This window comes from Cervus canadensis, chromosome 12, assembly GCF_019320065.1.
Source record: "Cervus canadensis isolate Bull #8, Minnesota chromosome 12, ASM1932006v1, whole genome shotgun sequence".
NCBI classification, from domain to species: Eukaryota; Metazoa; Chordata; class Mammalia; order Artiodactyla; family Cervidae; genus Cervus; species Cervus canadensis.
The window spans coordinates 2,659,556-2,673,958 of NC_057397.1; the positions used below are offsets into that span (position 1 = coordinate 2,659,556).

The window sequence follows — 14,403 nt, forward strand, 5'->3', positions numbered from 1 at the left end:
GAAGAAGATGAGGTGACATCTGTAAAGGGTCTTACTGGGATCGTGGCATCACCCGGTCAGGTCACAGTGACATGTAGGGTACTGTGGGCAGGGCTGCAGTTCAGTGAGGCCCCCACGCCCCTTAGACTTGACAGCTGGGTGCTGCTTCTCCAGCGTATAAAGACGGTGCTCTCAGTCCCCAGGCTCCCTGCCTGGCCCTGATATTGACAGAGGGACTCTAGCAAGAATAACTTGTCATCTGAGCTGAGGCTTTAATCCCTTCTGCAGCGGGCCTGGACTCATGGACCTGGAGCAGGTCTTATCCTCAGCTCCTCCAAATATGGGCTAATCGGATCATGACTAAAGCTGATGAATTTCCCCCATCATGTCCTGCCTTTGGCCACCACCACGATCAGTATCTCTTACAGGCTCAGGCTTACCCATTTCTCCCAGTGGATCTGTTGTCACATCGGTGGGAGGTTCTGGGATGCTCCCCTAGGGACTAGTCACTGCTCCGAGGAAGACTCGCCATCCTGACCCCGGCACTGTGGTCTGGTGTCCGGCCTGCTTGCTGTTCTGACCACATTGCTCTTATTTCCCAGTAGAGCTTTGGGTGAACAGCCAGCGTTGCTGTTCATTATGGTTGAGACTTGATTAAGTGAAGCAACTGTGTTGTGCTCGGTAGCTCAGTCATGTCTGACTCTGTGACCCTTTGGACTATAGCCTGCCAGGCTCTTCTGTCCGTGGGATTTTTCAGGCAAGACTACTGGAGTGGGTTGCTATTCCCTCCTCCAGGGGATCTTCTCTACCCAGGGACTGAACCCTCATCTCCTGCATCTCCTGCATTGGCAGGCAGGGTTCATTACCACTGAGCCACCTGGGAAGCCCCCAGTGAAGCAGTACATCTGGCTGTCCCAGTTTCAGTCTTTAAGGATGAAGTCTGTGTAAACCATGACACCCCTTTGCACCTGATGCAGCTGCTGGCCGTGAGCGGTCCCTTCCACTACTGGGGTCCAGTGGTCGACGGCCAGTACCTCCGAGAGGCCCCAGCCCGAGCGCTGCAGAGGGCCCCACGGGCCAAGATGGATCTGCTCATCGGAAGTTCTCAGGACGACGGGCTCATCAACAGAGCCAAGGCCGTGAAGGTAGGTGGGAGGGGCCTCGGGGTGTGGCCCAGTGACTCTGGACCTAAGCAAGACCTTGGTCAAGAGTCATGGACTTGCTTGCTTATTATTTTCAAGACAGTCACTGAAAAGCTACATGTACAAAAGCTCTGTAAGGACTTTAGGAGATGGTAGTGGGGGTGGGGTTCAGAAATAAGACACCTGCTGTGTTGTGAACAACACAGACACAGACACATCCAGAAACTGCATCTGTGAATGTATGAATCACAGTGGGAAACTACCAGCAAGGCTGACTGAGAGCTCTGTAGCCTCAGAGTTCCAGGCTGTGCTTACCCCCTGTACCCACGAAGGATGCTTATCCCATGGAGGCTGGGAGAAGGAGAGGCAGGGGGATGAAGGGAGTCTGGTAGGGAAGCCCAGACTCGAGCCTTGTGGTGGCTTGTTGGAGACACAGCAAGGTGTGAGGGACTCGCGGGGTCGTTTATCTGCCTGAGCACATGCTTCCTGCTCAGACCAGAGAAGCCATCACTCCTCACTAGGATGCGGCCACCCCTAGGAAGGGGTCGGGCACCCTGGCCCCTGGCCCACCCCCCCTCCCTGTCCAGCTGCTCCTGATGGCCCTCTAGGTTGTCAGCCTGGGATGGTGGGCCCAGCGCATGACACACACAGAGGACACTCAGTGTTGGCTCAGTCTGACTCTGTTGACTATAAGGCAGTTTCATTGGAATTAATAACAGCAAATAAGGATCATTAACACAGCCGAACGGGATCTGTCATCCTTTGGATGATTCTATTCCCTTGTGTAATCTACCTCCCATGGGGGAATCTATCTTAGAGCAAAAGAAAAAGAAATACAAACCACCATTTTGAGATGAGATATATTAATATATAAAGGTATTATCACAGCATTAATTGTTATAGCAAAACATTGGAAGCAACTCAAATTTCCATGAATGGGGAAATGGTTAACTGAATGAAGATACACACAAACTATTGAATATATATAATGCAGGTTGTAAAAAGAATGAACCAGGTACATCTCTCCTGCCTTGAGGGTGCCTGTGATATGTTGTTGAATGGAAAACAAAAGTCAGAACCCAGAGGAGTGTAAAATTAAGGTAGTATTCGTATATTAAAAAAAAAACTGTATATCTGTAAATATGTAAATGTGTATAATTTTATATATTTCTATATGAAAGGATACACAGCAAACAATTAACATGGGCTATCTCAGGAGGTGCATTGGTGTGAAAAAGAATTTTCATAATACTATGAATTTAGTATTATGAATATTACTAACATACCTATGTACCCATTATCTATAACATACATGATATGTGTATGCCTATACAGGTATGTATGGGCTTCTCTGGTGGCTCAGTGGTAAAGAATCCAACTGCCAATTCAGGCTATATGGGTTCGATCCCTGGTCCAGGAAGATGCCCTGGAGAAGGAAACGGCTACCTACTTTAGGATTCTTGTCTGGAGAACCCCATGGAGCCTAGCATGCTACAGTCCATGGGGTTGCAGTCGGAAACGACTTAGTGACTGAACAACACCATCTGTATGTGTATAAACAGAGAGCATTGTGTGTGCGTTTGTGTGTGTGTGTGTATTGGGAGGTGGCATACAGCAAAGCTTAGTTACTATCAGCTTCCATCGGGTGACTCACAGCCGTGAAGAAGGAATTTTGCCTCCGATCCATCTCTGTTTTTCTGCCAAGCACTCATCTATGTCTCAGCCCTTTATTTCAAGGGTCTGCAACTTGGTTATGAAACAGACTGACGGTTTCACTCAGGAAACACTGAAACAATGTCTCTATCCACCACTAGCCCTGGGCTTTTCTTTAAAGCAGAGGCTCTTCAAATTACTTTTGATTAAGTCTGTCATCAGTTAAAAAGTAGTAAGCTTAGTCATTCGAGTATAAATAATATACAGGCATAGTCCTATACTAATTGTTATAAAAGATTCACAAAAACAGAATGTTTTAAAGCATGAGAAAGAAATGAATGTCCTTTCTTGCTGCATGCTCTATATACTCCGTGTGGGAGACAACGCCCTACGGCACGGGCAGGATGGAAAGACATGCGCGTCGGCCCTGGATTCCCTTCCATGCAGTTCCTCATTTCACATGGCCTGGCAGGGGAGGACTCAGGAAGCTTTGTGTAGAAGATATTATATCCTCGCAGCTCTGAGTCTTTGGACCATGCACTGAAAATGCATCCTAGCCCATCTCCAACCTTAGAGAGACGGGAAGAACTACATTCCTGGGAGCTTAGGGAGCCTCCTAGAGAGGTGGGGGGAAGCAGACCCTGGCAGCAAATTCCAGCTAATGCCACACGGCATTGCGCAGAGCTCCCTGCGCTCTGCAGTGGGTCCTTGGTGGGTGTCCGTGTTAAATACAGCAGTGTGGACATGTTGATCCCAGGTGACGGACCTGGTGCTGGGGTTGACTGTAGGGCAGCTCAGGTTTATATTTTGGGGGTGATGCCAGCCCAGTGGAAGAGGATGGTCTGCGGCTGCCTTGGTCTTTCCTCTCCCGGCAGCATCTTGGGATTTTGCCAGCTCTGCCCTGAATCTCTGAGCCCCCACGGCAGGGAGCCTGGATCCAAAGGACTAGGAACCCTCCCTAGCAATGTGTTTCCTTTCCTCTCATTGAGTTTCCCTTAGAGGCTTTCAAGGAGCTGTTTCCTTGGTCCACTTGCAAAGAAAGATGGTGTCTGCAGAAGAGAGCTCTCTGCCCACATCTGGAGGTGGGTGGGGGGCCAGGCTCCAGATCAGAGAACTGGCCGGGAGGTCGGGATGCAGCAGCGCTCGGCTCTGTTCTGGTCTCTGCTTGTATCCAAACCCCGTCCCGGCCAGTGCTCCCTTAGCGCCTTTGTTCTGGTTGGACTGTCCCCGTCTTACTTCCCTTCTGTGTTTGTCCTCCTGTGAACAGACAGTAGTGAAGCCATTGGCAGGGTCTTGGGAGACTATGTCCCCCTGGGAACTCACCGAGGGGCTGACTGGAAAATTGGGAGGAAGAAGGATGCGGTAACAGTCAGACTTGGGGCTCAGTGCACACTTGCAGAGCCATCACATGTACATGCCTACATCTCCTGGACTGACCTGTACCTCCAGCCCAACTCTCTTATCTCCCACCCAGGCTTTTCCCTTGAACCCTAGACTGGCTTAGCCCAAGGTCTACTTGGCATCCTTACTTAGATGTCCCATCGCTTCTCACTCTAACACAGTCAAAGGAACTGCTGATTCCACTTATGCCCTCCCCCGACCCCAACCAGCTTGTCCTCTACTGTCTTCACCATCATAATAAATAGCAACTCCTGCTTCTGCAGGCACAGGCTCCAAACCTCTCTTGCTTCTAGCTTTCCATCAGCACGTCTGTGTGGCTTTATCTTCAGAATGTTTCCAGCCCTCTCTCCCCACCGCTTCTGCCTTCACCCTGACCCATGTCATCATCTTTCTCCAGGATTTTTATAATGGCTGCCAACCATCGTCCAGCTTCTGGTTTTGCCTCCTATGAGGTGTAAGAACACCGTGGCTGGAGTAATCCCTTCACAGGATAAGTCACATCCCTTCACTCCTCAGAGTCCTCCAGCGGCCTCAGCTCACACAGGGGAAAAGCCACAGTCCACCATGACCAGTATCTGATGTGGTCCCTTTGGTCTTTGACCTCATCTCCTGCAGCTCCCCTCTTGCACACTCTGCTTTAGCCCAACTGGTCCCTGCGGCGGTCCTCAGATCTGCTGAGCACACTCCCACCTCAGGATCTTGGCACTTTCTGTTACCTCTTCTAGAATGTTCTTTGGCTGTGCTGGTTCTTTGTTGCAAGGTGCAGACTTCTCTAGTTGTGGTTCGTTGGCTTAGTAACTCTGTGGCATGTGGGACCTTAAGTTCCTGACCAGGGAGTGAACCCTCAAAGTGGGGTTCTTAACCACTAGACCACCTAGGATGTTCTTCTCCAGGTAACTCACTGCCTCACCCCCTTTAGGGTCTGTTTCTTCAGAAAGAACTTGCTGGACCACTTTGGTGGAGAGGGTACCACACCCTGAGCATCCTCTCTCTTGCTTATCCTGCTCTCCATCCTCAGCAGTTGTACCCCTGAATGTTCTCTATTTGTCTATCATATTTCTTCCTCCACTAGAATGTGAGCACATATCAGTCGCCCTGAGCTCAAAGACTTTATCTATTTTGCTTTCTTCTATATCTTTGGTGCCTATAAAAGTGTCTGGTACACATTAAATGCTCAATGAATCTTTGTTAGTTTGAAAGAATAAAATTATGGATCTGACTTAGGAATCTTCCAGGAAATATTGGGTTGACCAAAACCAATAATTCATCCCCAACCAACTTTATGGATCAGGGATTATTATCACTAATTTTCCAATGGGAAACCAGTTCAGAGAGAAGTCAGAATTCAAATCCAAGTCTGTCCAACTCCAAAGGCACTCTATTTCTATCCCAGACTTCTGGGAAAAGCCAGCCTTCCATTCATGAGCTTGGCATCCACCAATGACAGCGTGCTGGGTGCTCACACAGACAGGAACTCAGGTAGAATCAGGATCACTCAATGTAAAGGGCTTTTCAGTTCCTCCCACACTCTTCTTTTATCTCAGCCATACGGCTATGAGGTCCATACTCATGAAGCAACATTTAACACCATTGTATTGAGGAAGAAACTTGTTTTGAGAGCATTGATGCTGTCCTAAGGTCACCTAGGGGCTTCCCTGGTGGCTCAGATGGTAAAAAGTTCACCTGCAATGCAGAAGACCTGGGTTCAATCCCTGGGTCAGGAAGATCCCTTGGTGGGGAAAATGGCAACCCAGTCCATTATTCTTGCCTGGAGAATCTCATGGACCGAGGAGCCTGGTGGACTAAAGTCCGTGGGGTCGCAAAGAGTCAGACACCACTGAGTGACTAAACATGCACATATAACGGGTCACCTAACTAGTCATTTGCAAAGCCGAGTCTCCACTGCAGGTCCTCTAGCTCCAGTTGGGGGTGCTTTCTGCATTCAACTCTAGGAAACTGGGCGGGGGGGTGAGGCAGTGTGGAAATGCACTAGCAACATCTACACCCTACAGGCAGATCATGGCCCAGAGGAGTCCTCAGAATCCTGCCTGACACAGAGCTGCCATGGACCAGCGTGGATACCCAAGTGGGAACCACGCTATCAGCTGCCCTCTGGATGTGGCGTTGAAGTTCCTCTTTTATTTCCAACAACCCTGCTCTCGCTTGCCCTCCGGGTTACCCTGCCTTGTCTCAGCCTGCTTGTGACCTGCATTCAGGGTTGGGCTGTGGGTTTCTCCATTTCCCCCTGGACCGCTCTGTAGCACTTGAGTCCTACTGCCATTAGTCAAGGAGAAGCCCAGGGTGGCACATCCCCAAGGACCTTCATCCTAGCAATTCCTTCTCCCCAATCCTCCCTCCATCCATATGACTCCGCCTCTCACACCCTGTCTGTGCTGAAAGCAGGACAAGTCCACTAGAACAGGGTCTCAGGCATGTTTTCCCAGCACAGAGACCTGCTCAACTAGTCATGGGACGCTTAACAAGACCACTTACTCTGCCCCCAACACTGTGCTAGGTGTTTGGGACATAAATAAAATTAAATTCCTGCCCTCGAGGAGCTCACAGTCAAGGAACAAAATAGAGAATGAGCAAAAATAAATCACTAAAAGGCAGTTTGATACACACTGTTTGGAGAGACAGACACCTACTGCAGGACCTCTGTGCAGTCGGGGAAGAGGGGGTCATTGGACCCGCGGTGGCACTGACCGCAGAAGGGACCCAGTGATGATGGACCTGGCCAGTACCCCGCCCCCGAGCTGTCTGTCAACAGAGCGGAAAGTGTCCTGGGTGTCCACGGATTGTAATCAGGAGAATTTGAGCTCACTAGAGCCTGAGCCTCAGTTTCCCTATCTGTAAAATCGGGAGATTATTAGTACATATCCCCATAAAGATGTTGAAAGAAAAAATACAGGCAGCTGTAGCCTGTGCTCAATAAATATTAGCTTTTCCCTTGATTCTTTAACTGTGCTATGACAATCAGTATCAAAGTTATTGTCCCCAGTCCATAGAATGATCCCGAGAAGGCAGGAATACAAAGAGCGTACGATCACTGAACCACCTCGTCTGACCTGCGCCAGTTTTCCAAATCGTGGCAGATACACACACATGCTTTCCTCTCATCCACCCTTGCATCAGTACCATCCAGAACCCAACCCACAAACACACACCATCCAGCTTCCCAGGGAAAGTCATGAGAGAGATAGATAGACGTCCCTACCACCCCAAGTGAGCCCCTGACTCACCCATCCGTCACAGCAGTGGAGACCCAATAAATTCCCTCAGCGCAAAGAGGGTGGGTAGGGTTTCCAGCGAGTCCATGTGAAGACCCTCAGCCCCCAGCACCCCAGGCCGCCTGTGGCCCACCCGAGGAGCCTTAATGACACCAGCAGAGTTAACCACGTACCGGTGGTGCATCGGCGCTCCCTGAGATGCCTGGGATGGCTCTGTTCACAGAGAACGATCTTATTTTCTGAAGTAGCAGCTTTCCGTTGAAATTCTTCTTCAGTCACCGTGGTGGGGATTTTTCCCTCTTTTCTCTCTCTCTCTCTCTTCCTAACTGGTGAAATTGACAGTCTGCCTACATTAACCGGGCATTAATTTGCATGATCAAAAGCAGATTTGTTCCAAGAGGCAACGCTGTGCCTTCCCCTCCAAGCACAAGCATCTCCAAGGAAGGCGAGAAAAAAACCATGATCGGCCCCCGCCGCGTTGCCCCTGAGCTTGGCCGGGAGTTGGCCTCGTCCAGGAGCAGGTGGGGCGGGGGCCCTGTAGGGAGCGGGGAGGGGGGGCAGCCCGTCTGAGAGTTGGAAAGTGGCACCTGGCAGCCCCAGGAGCTGGCATGAGCCCCAGCCCGGGAAAACCATGCCTTTGGTGACAGATTACAGCAGAGGGGCGTGCCAGAGTCTCAGGGAGCACATGGATTTCCTGTGGGGAGAGAGGGGGACTGCCGCACCAAATCCCCGGCCCTTTGGGGTAAAGAGATGCGAGGGTCCGGACCCTGGACATCCTGGGGCCCTCTGGAGAGCCAGGACCCAGAATAAGAAAAAACAGGTCAGGATTCCTTGCAGTGAAGGCAGCTGAAGCAGTCTGAGAGCTGCCAACTCTTTAATCTTTGAATGGGCACAGGGCAACCAACCCTGTAGTTAAGCGAGAACTTCTGTGTTTTTTTTCTTCTTTTAAAATGTATTTTTAATTGGAGGATAATTGCTTTACAATGTTGTGTTGGTTTCTGCCATACAGCAACATGAACCAGCTATCTGTGAGTGTGTATATATATACATCCCCTCTCTCTTGAGCCTCCCTCCCACCCCTCTAGGTCATCACAGAGCCCCGAGCTGAGCTCCCTTTTCTGTACTGCAGCTGCCCACTAGCTAGATGTTTTACACATGGTGGTGCGTGTATTTCCATGCTACCCTGGAGCAGGAAATGGCAACCCCATCAGTAGTCTTGCCTGGAGAATCCCATGGACAGGGGAGACTGGCAGGCTACCATCCATGGGGTCGCAAGAGTTGGACACGACTCAGCGACTAAACCGCCACCGTGCTGCTCTCTCGGGCCGCCCCACCCTCTCTTTTCCTCACTGTGTCCACGTGTCTGCATCTGCATCTCTACACCTGCATCTCTACCCTGCATCTCTGCATCTGCATCTCTGTTCTTGCCCTGCAGATAGGCTCATCAGTACCGTTTTCTTAGATTCCACGTGTATGCGTTACTGTATGGTATCTGTTTTTCTCTTTCTGACTGACTTCACTCTGTATACCAGGTTCTAAGCTCATCCGCCTCAGTTCAGTTGACTCAACGTTGTTCCTTTTTATAGCTGAGTAATATTCCATTGTGTATATATACCACAGTCTTTTTATCCATTCGTCTGTCGACGGACGTCTAGGTTCCTTCCGTGTCCTGGCTATTGTTAATAGTGCTGCAATGAATATTGTGTTACATGTGTCTTTCTGAATTATGGTTTTCTCAGGGTATATGCTCAGTAGTGGGATTACTGGGTCATAGGGTAGTTTTAGTCCTAGTTTTTAAGGACTCTTAGACAAAGGTCACAGCACCCAACCCTGGGAGCTGTACTGAGACCCCTCCCCGCTGGTGCTGTAACCACCCGATCCTCAGTGTCGTCACTCACCCTAGTGAGTATCTCACCCTAGTCTCAGTATTCCCTGCCTGTGCTCTGGGAAGAGAAAACCAGGGATCAACGGGTTTGACTCATCCCCCAAAAACAGTAAAATTATTTTCTGACTGTGCCAGTAAAAGATGAATATAAGCCAGGCTGGATTCATTATTTTTTTTTAAGATTTTCTGATGCAGGCCATTTTTTAAGTCTTTACTGAATCTGTTGCAATATTGCTTCTGTCTTATGTTTTGGATTTTTGGCCCTGGGTTGTGTGGGATCTGAGCTCCCCAGCCAGGGATGAACGTGTACCCGCTGCATTGGAAGGTGAAGTCTTAACCACGGACTGCCAGGGAAGTCCTTGGATTCATTAGTATATGTTCATTATTATTGTTATTATATTTATTTTTTCTTCTGATTAAAAACAATTAAAAGGAACATCTTATCATGGCCCCTACAATTATGACAGGGCCTGGCAAGAGGCCTGCTTGAAGGTGAAGTCAGCCTTTGGTCGGGTCACTTCCACACCCAGGGGTCAGGGCAGGAGGGGTCAAGACAAACTCTCTGCAGGCTTACCTCATGGCTCTGGAGGAACGTTGTAACCCCCCACCCCCAGCCCCCACCAAAGAGATCAGGCTCCTGGCTCATAGAGTTTATGTCCCAGGGAAAGGACAGTGACAGTGGTGGGTAAACAAAGGAAATAGGAATTTCAGATCATGGAATGTGCTCTGAAGAAAGCTGTACCAGTAACAGGAGAGAAAAGGCGGCAGTGGGGGAAAGCACTTTGCAGGGAGGTCGGGGAGGGGACTTCCGCTCCTGAGTGATGAGAAGGGCCAGCCGTGAGGGCAGCCAGTTGAGGAGCTGGTGCAAAGACCCCAGGTAGGGCTGGTTTGGGGGGCGAGAAGGCCAGATGCTGTAAACCCAGTGGGTGATGGAGGGAGCAGTAAGAGAGGAACGCAGACCTGTTAGGCCATCTGAACGGCGACTGGATTCTACTTGCAGGGGGCAGTTATTAGAAAGTTTAAGCTAGAGAATGATACCCCTGATCTGTGAATTTGAAGAGCGTTCTGGCAGCTCTATGGAAAACTGACTGTGGAAAGATAACAAATGACTTAGAGACCAGACTGAGGTCCACTGCGAGGTCCAGGGGACAAGCTGGTGCACTGATAGGGTTAAAGACACGGAAGCGGTGAAACGAAACGTGCTCAGAGTGGGGATATGTGTAGGATGGGCAGTTGGGTGGGTGAGCGGGGGGGTTCAGGAACAGGTTCATAGCTATAGATACAGATCTGGAAGAAAACCAGGAAATCTTGATGTTGCAGAAAGCCAAGAAAGCAACGTGTTTGTGAAAGGAAGCTGAGGTCAAGGGTAGAACGTCATTGGAAATGGTGTGAGATGAGGGCAGAGATCTGACCCCTGGACCTGACAGGATGTAGGTCCCGGGGGCCCTTGATAAGGGCTGTACTGGGGGTGAGGGGAAGGCCTGAGTGATGAGCGTAGGCTGAGGAGGGAGTGAGGAAGCGATCGTGTGCTTCCCAAACCCACCCTCTTTCTGCTTCACCCCCAGCTCCGCTGGACACCAACCCTTGACAGCTTCCACTACCACTTCCTTCATTGACACGGTACCTCTTCGACTTTACCAGGCTGTTCTGTGGGAAGGTCTGTGTCCTGCTCTTTTCAAACCTCTCAGCTGCTGGCCACAGTAGGTCTCTAACATATGCCCATTAAAGGAAAGAGGATTTGTGTCTCCAGGTACCCTGGAGCTCTAGAGAATTCAGGGGCGTTTGTCCATTCACTCCTCCTTTCAGCGTGCACCTGATTGCCTTTGGGGATGCTGCTCTGGGTCTCCCTCTCCTCTAGCGAACGGTGTCACCACCGTTTTGCATAACTTCAAGGAGGGGAGAGCCAGGGGCTCCTGGGCTTCCTGCCAGGGCTTTGTGGAGCTGGGGACACTGACCAGCAATGAATCTTATGAGGCCACACGCAGAGCCAAGTCTGAACCCCACATTCAGTTCCCTAGGCCACCAGCTTGCAAGGTGACTCTAAACCCCTCTGCAGTCTCTAAAGCCTCCCCAGGGCTCCTCTAACTGTTCTGTGGGGCATATTCAGGGCAGTCCCTTAAAACCACACAGCTCAGATGTGCCAATCCCTGATGGCCCTTAATGAGCACATGCCCAGCAAACCCGCCTCTGAGGAAGGTCCTGCCTGTAATTACAGCTTGTGCCACTGGCCCCCAGCTTGGCAGTCACATGGTGGCCCCACTCCCTCCTGCTGCCTCTTTAATTAAACCAGCAACGGCATCTGTGCTTCTGTCCGTGCCAAGCAGGAAGAGACCTGGGTCTTGCTGAAATCAGGCCCTTCGCATCCTCACGTGCCCCCCTGGGGCCCAGGTCCACACTCCAGCCGTCTCTCCAGACTAGTGACCCTGGACACTGTCATGTCCCAGCTCATCTGAGCAGCTCAGATCCTCTTAGACTGTGAAATGAATCGCAGTTTCGTGGCAGCAGAAACTGGGCCCTTCCCTTCAGCATTTTAGCTGTGGAACTGTTCAGCTTGTTCGAGGTGCTTCTGGTAAGGCCCAGGGCTTGACGGCGTGCTGCTCCTAAAAGCGGCCTCTTTGTGGAAAGAATTTCCGTAGCACCAGGACAAGGTCAGTCGTTCTCCAGCAGTGATTCAGAAGAGGAGTTCCAAGGGTCTGGACCCACAGCCAAGGGGACCAGCACGGATCAGGTCTTACTGTAAAACACGAGCTCCCCTGCGCCAGCTGAGCTGGGCCCAGGGTTGAGGCTGCATGCATCCATCAGGAGGCATCATGCTAACAGTGTGCGTGTTTAACCTCAGGACAGTTTAATGAAGAGGGCAACATTATTGTGCCCATTGCACAGAGGAGAAAACAAAGGCAGAGAGGGCTTTAGTAACTTGCTCGTGAAGCACATCTAAGACCTAGCAAAGCTGGCACCCAAGTCCAGGTCTTTCCAGCTTTGGGGATTTGAATCTAGGAGGTTTGACTTTGGACTTGCGACTTCTCCTGTGTTATTTCTACGAAGCTCAGGGTCTTCACTATTCATTTTATCCAGCACTTACTGAGCACTGCGCTGAGTCCTGTGGTTCAGGGGTTCCTCGGTGGTTCTGGAACATGAGAACAGGAATAGTCCCTGGGGATTCAGCAAACCATCCTGGAGGCACCCAGGGGCCCCTGCCTGCATCTGGGACAAGGAAGAAAAGTAATCACTACATCTACTGACCACGTGTGCCCAGAGCTGTGCTATGCCCTGTATATTAAAGTTTTGTTGGAATTTGACAGTGATTCTATGCAACTGCCCAACTCATATGGTGATTTTGGTATTCCAGTGACATAGACATGCTAAATGTTTAGCAATAATCAGAGTTATGTGAATGGTGACTAATATAATTTTGGGGATAAAATATTTCAAAAACTCAGAAAAGGGCAGAGAATAACATGATGATTTCCCCCTAAACTATTAGAAGATAGTGAAGTCAATTAGATTGTAGGCAAGCATTTTGAATAGACTAGATTAGACTAGAATAGAATACAATACAATGAAAACTATCAGATACATCATAGATGTTAACAACAATGAGAATGAGTGTTACTTGTGAACATTACTACAGGCCTTTAAGTGTGATTCCTTTGAGTTATTTCCTTTTGAGTGATTCCTTTGAGTGTGACTTTGTGTGTGATTCCTCATGTATCCAATGTCTTTTTTTTATTATAGATCATGATCAGAAATATTTGATAATGTATGCACTGTATAATAAACCCATGTTGATATAATAAACACTGATACTGTAAGCACATTGCTATTCAGATTTAACAGGTATTAGTATTTTTTGCCATATTTGCTTCAGATCTTTTTCCAAGAAATAACCCACCATAGATAGAATTCAGACTAAGCCATCTTTGCACCCCTCTCCCTATCTCCTTTCCTCATCTCTCCTGAAGCTAGTGTGTAGCCACCAGCAGATATGCTTCTGATCAGTGATTCACCCAGGTCCAGGCTCTTGGTGAGACAGGCTAAAGGCAGCACAGCCTGTGACCCCAGTGGGTTGTGTCTCAGACAGCAGGGATTCCTTACTGATCACACCCACTCCTTGAATTCTAAGCACAGGTCCGGTGTGCTTGGGAATGTTTAGGAAAACAATCTAAACACGTCAGGATGTCCTGATAAGCACATGTCAGTGTTGACCTAAGAGTCTAGAAATAAGTAAACACACATCCTAGGGCTGTACAAGAGCCAAGGGGCCTGGACCTCACACATGGGAGCTGCGTCTCCCTCCGCCCCTTGTCTTCAGAAATAAGGAAACTGAGTCTTGGGAGGGAGGACATGGCTCTCCCCAGACTCTCCCAGGCAGACAGGACAAGTAAGGAAGGGAAGAAGGATGAGGAGGAAGACAAATACCATACGACTTCACTCGCAGGCGAAACAAGCAACTGAACAAACCAAACCAAGCAGCAATAAACATGCAGACACGGCCGGGGGCAGAGTAGCGGTAATGGGTGGCGGGGGAGAGGGCAAAACGGGTAAAAGGGACTGACTTCAGTTTCATTTACTGTCTCAAGCGTATGTGATGGGATGGAAACTAAACCTTTGGTGGTGAGCTCACGGTTGGGTACCCAGAAGAAGGAATAGAATGCTGTACACATCCAACTCATCTAATGTTATAGACCAGTGTTACTTCAGTTTAAAAACAAATTTTGAAAAGAAGAGAGAAGGAAGCAAATGAGAAAGAAAGGAAAGACGGGAGGGAGGGAAAGAGGAAGGAAGAAAGACAGGAAGGAAAGGAGGAAAGAGAGGAAGGAGAGGAAAGGACTCATTTCCAACTGGATGCCCGTCCCCAGAGAGGGGATGCCATCCCCAGAGAGGTGCCTGGGTACCCCTCCCCATCCCCGCCCATCCTCTGTGAAATCGCCCTGCCCCCGCCCTCTCACCCCGCTGTTTCTCTGCATAGCACCTGTCCCGGATGAACGCCTAACTATTTGCTTATTTTCCACCTCCACCTCTAGAACATGAGGCCTGTGAGAGCAGGGAAGCTGGATCAGGGCCCCCTGAACAGCATGCTCAGGGCTGTTTCCCAGGCCTGGCAAGCAGCTGG

General features: G+C 49.7%; 1 protein-coding gene and 1 long non-coding RNA gene across 2 annotated transcripts in view; one reads left to right on the forward strand and one right to left on the reverse strand.

The window, feature by feature from the left end:
- The window catches only part of TG (thyroglobulin), a 235,697-nt gene that overhangs the window by 196,842 nt on the left and 24,452 nt on the right, over window positions 1-14,403 (forward strand). Inside the window, exon 43 of the mRNA XM_043483790.1 lies at window positions 957-1,124. Within this exon, the coding sequence (XP_043339725.1) occupies window positions 957-1,124 (168 nt within the window). The remainder of the gene's footprint in view (window positions 1-956; window positions 1,125-14,403) is intronic.
- Window positions 12,035-14,403, reverse strand: part of LOC122451189 — a 30,469-nt gene continuing 28,100 nt past the window's right edge. Inside the window, exon 4 of the long non-coding RNA XR_006272336.1 lies at window positions 12,035-12,494. This is a non-coding gene — a long non-coding RNA (uncharacterized LOC122451189). The remainder of the gene's footprint in view (window positions 12,495-14,403) is intronic.